The 6313-nt window shown below is 28.9% G+C and overlaps 1 protein-coding gene across 2 annotated transcripts in view; it reads left to right on the top strand.

The window, feature by feature from the left end:
- The first annotated feature begins 310 nt into the window (after nt 1-310).
- Nucleotides 311-6313, top strand: part of Trpgamma (Transient receptor potential cation channel gamma) — a 33791-nt gene continuing 27788 nt past the window's right edge. For both annotated transcript variants that reach the window (XM_011505263.1, XM_011505264.1), the window contains exon 1: nt 311-642. In XM_011505263.1, coding sequence (XP_011503565.1) covers nt 436-642 — 207 coding nt within the window. In that variant the 5' untranslated portion in view covers nt 311-435. The remainder of the gene's footprint in view (nt 643-6313) is intronic.

Here is a 6313-nt window from a genome sequence, read left to right as displayed (position 1 = left end):
GATCCTTACTTCCTTCACGTATATTTCATTCAATTAAAATGAAAATGAAACTTAGTTTTGTAATGTTCAAACATATGCGAATCTGTTTTTCTTAAAAGCTGAGTGAAAACGTTTCAGAAATCTTAAGAAGGAATACACTTTAATAGCGATTAAATTATATAAAATGTATACAAATATTTTAAATATTTCTTAAAAATTATATTAATAATTATTTATATTAAATTTGCAATTAGAAATTATTAATTTAATGTTATCTTGCAGTTAAAAATTAAAGTACTTCATGCAATTTGTATAGAAAATACATGTGAAAATCAAAATGAGTTTAACAAAGATTAATATTTCCCTGATAGCAAAAGTGCCAACAATAAATATACGCAATTATCATCAACGGCAAAAGCATCTGCAATATTGTATAAACAATCAATCTATGTGAGAATGGTTGAAAACTTACGCTCCCGAGGATTCTTATCTGGAACAATGCGTCATCATATATCACACGTCCATGTTAATTTCGATCCAGAAGCACCACCAACCTGTAGAACTACTATGTTGCTTAATGCTACTCCGGATCTTATGCAATCTTATATTACAAACCAACAGATAACTTTAATAGAGAAGCCCGAGATAGACAAAAAAGTTAAGGTAAGCTATCTTTTCAATTATAAGGTTGGTTTTTGTACTATTGTTTATTTTGACTTACATCTTTTTAGATGAAATAGTTTACTTTCTTAATTTAATTTTTAATTTACTAAAAAATTAAATATTAAGTATTATATAAAAAAAAGCTTGAACACGATAATTGAATACTTCCATTGAATTATCATCCATTGAATGTATATCATTTATACCTTATTATTCATAACGAGAGATATTATTTCAATTATTAATTCGTGAAAATCACTTACTTTACTTTCTTAATTAAGTTATATAATAATTATTAAATTTAACTATTATATTTATTATAAATAAACCAACGATAAAAAAACTGGCTTTCATTAGAGATTTATAAAATTTAAACATTATTTAAGATATATTAATTTAATTTAACAATATGAGTGTATTAGAACTTACAAAAATCGAAAGAAAATAAAAAACATAAATGTATTTTTAAAAAATGTTAAATAATTCACATTAATTTACGATATATATAGTTATTAGATTTGACGCTATATATATATATATAACGTAATATATATTACAAATATAATTTAGAAAATTCTATTTAAAAAAGTTTAATTTTTTAAATTGCATTAATAAACTCGTTTGTATAATTTGTAACTATTTTTTTCTAACAATTTTTAAAAAATTCATATATTTTAGTTTTTCCCTTTTTATAAAAGAGAATTCATAAATTGACAATCGATTACATTTTATAATGTTGATAATTTTCTTTATCTAAATAAATTAATTTTTAATTTGCATTCTTAAATAAGAATTTTTAAATAACTATAAAAATTATGATTTAATTTTATAATATGTATTATTTGTATCTAAATGAAATTTATAATTTTAATTTACTTCGACTTTAGCTTTCTTTATATTTTGGTTACGATTGAGTTAAGGATTATAATCGCAGATAATCCTTTTAAATATCTTAAATTATTGGAATTTTTCTTTAATTTTATTATGTTTTCTCGATTTTTAATACAATGCCTCTTGACACATATTCCATCTATTCGGTCTTTTTCCTTTTCATGCTTAATATTGTCTCCCCTTTTCTGTATATATTTGTTCTTATTTATCTGTTTATAAAAAATCGATTCTTGTGTATAAATTCATTGTTGTATACTTATTGTGAGTATCTCCTACAATAATCCTAATAATGAAACAACTCCATTTCATTATAATATTAATTTACCTTTTTTTTTAAAAAATTGTATAAAAATAAACTGATTTAATTTTGTTAATTAAAAATGCATATACTTATTGTGGATTTTGGATTAAAGTTAATTAAATTGATAAATAATTTGTATTTTTTTCTGTAATCATAAATAATATCTTTTTACTAAAAGTCTGAAGAAAATATATCAATATTTAGCAATTATCATGTATAATATAATTATTTTTAATATTGGTCTATGTACAGTACCTTCTTCATTTATTCGATACATTAGTAGTGTAATTTACATTACAAAAATTACTATTTATATCTCAATATTAGGCGTATCATTGAATTAACATTTGCTATTTATTCTTTTTTTTTACAATCATTACATTTCTTAGGAGAAATAACTTATTTAATTAAATTTAACTATTCCATTCTATCAATGCTTGAGTACTTATATAATTTTTTCATCTTTTTGTTTCTATACATTTTTTTTATTTACATATTAATATATTATTAAATGAAATTATCTAAAATGTATCACTACGTCCCAATTGTATCTCTAAATTTGAATGTTTTCATCAATATGATTGTTCAGAATTAGAATATAGCGACCAGTTTACTGGTGGGAGAAACGTTAGGGTAACTGGGAAGGGTAGAGCTTCAATTCAGTATTTAACACATTTGCATTTCGTGCTTGGTATTTCGTTTATTTTACAAATAATGTTTTACAATATAATGATTATACGTTGATGATGAGAATCTCTGAGATCTTGCCGTTTCTTGGTTGTTGCCACGTGGTGTTAGCATTCACTACTTGTTGAGGTAGGACGTCGTAAGTCTCTTGACAATCTTCATGTAATGCCACGTGGTGGTAACTTGATTGCTGATCTCCTCCAAGCTGTCTTGTAGTGTGGAAGGATGAGGAGGGCCGTAGCGTAGCGTCTCTGTTCCTTGAAGTATACTCGATACTGAATCCTTGGGAACTCTACCCAGAGAAAAATGACTACAGCACCTTGAGCTGCTATGCGGTGGCATACGTCACACTTCCTTTCTTCTTCTTGATTCTTCCTTGAGGACTTCGGCTTGAGTGTACGTTCGTCCTTCGCGGCGTCCCTCGTAAAGGAGAGGACTTCTAGTGAAAGAGTTTGTGTTGGGGTCACTTTCTTACATGCATTTCGCTGACCACAACGTCCAAGCAAGGAACGCTTGCCTCCCTAGCGTCTCCAATCAAAGAACATCTTGCTTCAGCGGCTCTACCGGGAGTGTGTGCATTTTCACTAATATTGGAAAGGCTTCCGACCGCTTCCTTGACTCGGCTTGGCCGAATGAGTCTTGACTGACTGACTCATGACTCAGTAGCTGTTTGACTGAATAATTTACAATGAGCATCTAGGCGTAGGGCGTTTCCCTTAAATATTCGCGCTGCAGCTTACTTAGCTGGCAACAAAGCATCGGTATTACTTACTGGAATCTTGCATGAGGCGCAAAAGAAAACTCTAGGAGTTTCGAGAACTCCAAGAAAAAACAAGGCTTATGAAATTTGAAGAATTCACAATGACGTTACTATACCAAGGCCATATAAACATTGTAGGACATTTGAAACCAAAACATAACAAATACTCGAAAATCTTCTTACATAACTGTTTACAGAAACTTGAGGGCTAGAGGGACTAGCAATTCCCAGAGCCAACGGTCTTGGTAGTTGCTTCAATCTCAAACAATATCAATATTATTTAAATGCAGTATTTTTTGTGAAAACATTGTACATCTGTAAAGAATATAATTAAATATACAGTAATCACTGTATTCTAAAGATTTATATAAATTAATAATTTAATAATAATTTCAATTTTTTAAATAATTTTTTAATTTAATAAATACATATTATGAAATCATTGTTGTTCATTAATATAAAAAATTTATGTTGATAAAATTAAAAAAAAATTTTAATTGCAATATTTTAAATTTGGTGATATATACAAAATATATTTCCGTAATTTAATTTTTTTGCACCATTAAAACTAGATATATAGAGAAATTTTATTAAAAAAATTAATATTCTTTACTATATAAGCATTTTTAGTATATATTAATGTTCGAAATTCCATTTACCCGGTGATCGAAAGACCAAAATAGTTGAATGAAACCATGTCCACCATTTTACTGGTGGAAAAGTATGAATAAATGGAGAGGTTAATGCTTTAATTCAGTAATCAATACATTTGTTTCTCGTGTTGTTTATTGCGTTTTAATTTAAAAATACACAATTATTTGGTAATTACGTTGGTGGTGAAAATCGTTGAGATTTTACCGTTCCTTGGTGATTTTCCACGTGGATGTAGCATGCACTGCAAGTCTTCGTTGGAGATTGTAAATCTCCAGGACCTTTTGGTGAAGTATGCTTGGTCGAAGGTTATTTCATTGAGAAGTAAGATCGTAAATCTGTGGACATTTGTTGTGTATGCCACGGATTGGTGTTTTAATTGCAAGTGTTGTCTTGATATCTGGAAGCATGAAAAAATACTTCAATATCTCAATGTGCCTTGGTGGTGCGTGCTATGGCACTTATCGAGATATAGCGTGCAATGGCGTCTTGGAGCAGATGTAGCACAGAAGTTATGGCGCCTTGATTGAGAATGCAGTAATAGAAGTAGTGACATTTTGATGCTGATGCGGTTCAGAAGTTGTGGCGTCTTGATGCAGATGTAGCACAGAAGTTGTGGCGTCTTGATGCAAATGTATCACAAAAGTGGTGTACACAAAGAAATACCAGAGATTTACCACCTCTTACTTTCAGTGTAATCATTTAACACCAAGCACAATATGTCAACAGGATCCGGAGATTTATGACCTCCAACTTCTGCGGGTAGTGCATACTAATGCCACGTGGAAACTACCACGGAACTGCAAGGTCTCAACCATTCTCATCACAAACTTAGAATCATTATTGTGTAGTTTGAAAAGTAACAAGCAATAAACAGCACGAAAAGCAAATGTATGTAATTATTGAATAAATGCGCTATCCCTTCCATTTGTCCACAATCCTCTCACCAAACATCTGGGAGCTTAGTCTAATTCTAGACAATTAATAGTGACAGCGTGCTCGCTCGGAGATGGCTAAAGTAAGACTTCAGCGGCATCCCCGGTAAGAGAGCGAGCGAGCCTTGACTTGTCGCGTGCTTACTTTATATCCACGCGACGGTTTTGTTAGCTAGCAACAATGGATAGGTGTTGCTATGCAGAGATTTGTACAGCTAGAAAGATTATAAAATTGCGAGAACCAAAGTTCTTGGAAAGTGTTCCAATCCTGAACAATTACTATTTAAACATTTAATTAATAAAATCAACTGCATGCACGTATATATTTCAAAATTGAATAAAATTTAAAAATTATTTCATATAATTATATAACTATTAACAATACAAGTATTGTATACTAATTAACAATGAATTCTGGAAAATTTTATAACAAGGTAAATAAAATACATTTAAACATAACTAATATATATTATGTATATTGTACGAATTAATATTCATAATGGATTTTTCAGTTTTTAATATCTCTTATGCTATTTCTCTAAATGAACTAAAGATTGATAATATAAATCAATTCTTTTAATTATATTTTAGACCTTAAATTAAAAATCTAAATTTTTAATTAATATTATTCATAGCAAGAAATATAAATTATAAAAATACTAAGATAAGTACTTAGAATATTTTTATTTTCATTAAAGTCTATTCATTCTATGAAATCGTTATCTTAAAAAAATATATGTAATTATTTATAATATCTTAAAATTATTTTATTAAATTTAAAAGTAGTTAATTAATAATCGAATAATTTTAGTTAATAATATAAAAATTTGACAAATTATTAAAGAATATCTATAATTTATATAAACATATGTAAATATTGATTGTCATATAGAAACTCCAAAAATAATAATCGATATCTATCTTAACTATTTTTCATAAAATCGTAATTTTTTTTAAAGTGTTTTAATTATAAATTTTTTTTAAATTTTATTTTGTATAATATTTAGTTTTAATTACATTTGGAAAAATATGTGGATATTGTTAAATTATTACATAAATAATTTATTAGTAGCTGTTACGGATAGAGACAGTTGAAAGCGGAATACAAAGTGGGAGAGGTATGAGCGCGTAAACATTTGTTTATAAACACTAGCCAACGAACTCGAAGAATGCTTCTACACCAAAACTCGAATGTACGACTATAATACCGAAAAGTAATAACAATGAACCCTACAAAGCTATGCTCTATTGACGTCACGACAAATATCGGCATAGCAACAGCCACCGATGCGATATCGGCGCCGCAAGTTCATACGAGAATATTTAAGGAGCTGCACTTGCCGCGCTTTTCCTCTTACTAGTTTGACCGTGCACTCTTCAATACAGGCTCACCATTCGACTACAACGGCTCCAGCCAACTCACATAAGCTACGCCACGGCGCCCGT

This window comes from Ceratosolen solmsi, unplaced genomic scaffold, assembly GCF_000503995.2.
Source record: "Ceratosolen solmsi marchali unplaced genomic scaffold, CerSol_1.0 scaffold5, whole genome shotgun sequence".
Classification (NCBI taxonomy): Eukaryota; Metazoa; Arthropoda; class Insecta; order Hymenoptera; family Agaonidae; genus Ceratosolen; species Ceratosolen solmsi.
The sequence above is the reverse complement of the archived record's forward strand: the minus strand, read 5'-3'. Positions and strand labels throughout refer to the sequence as shown.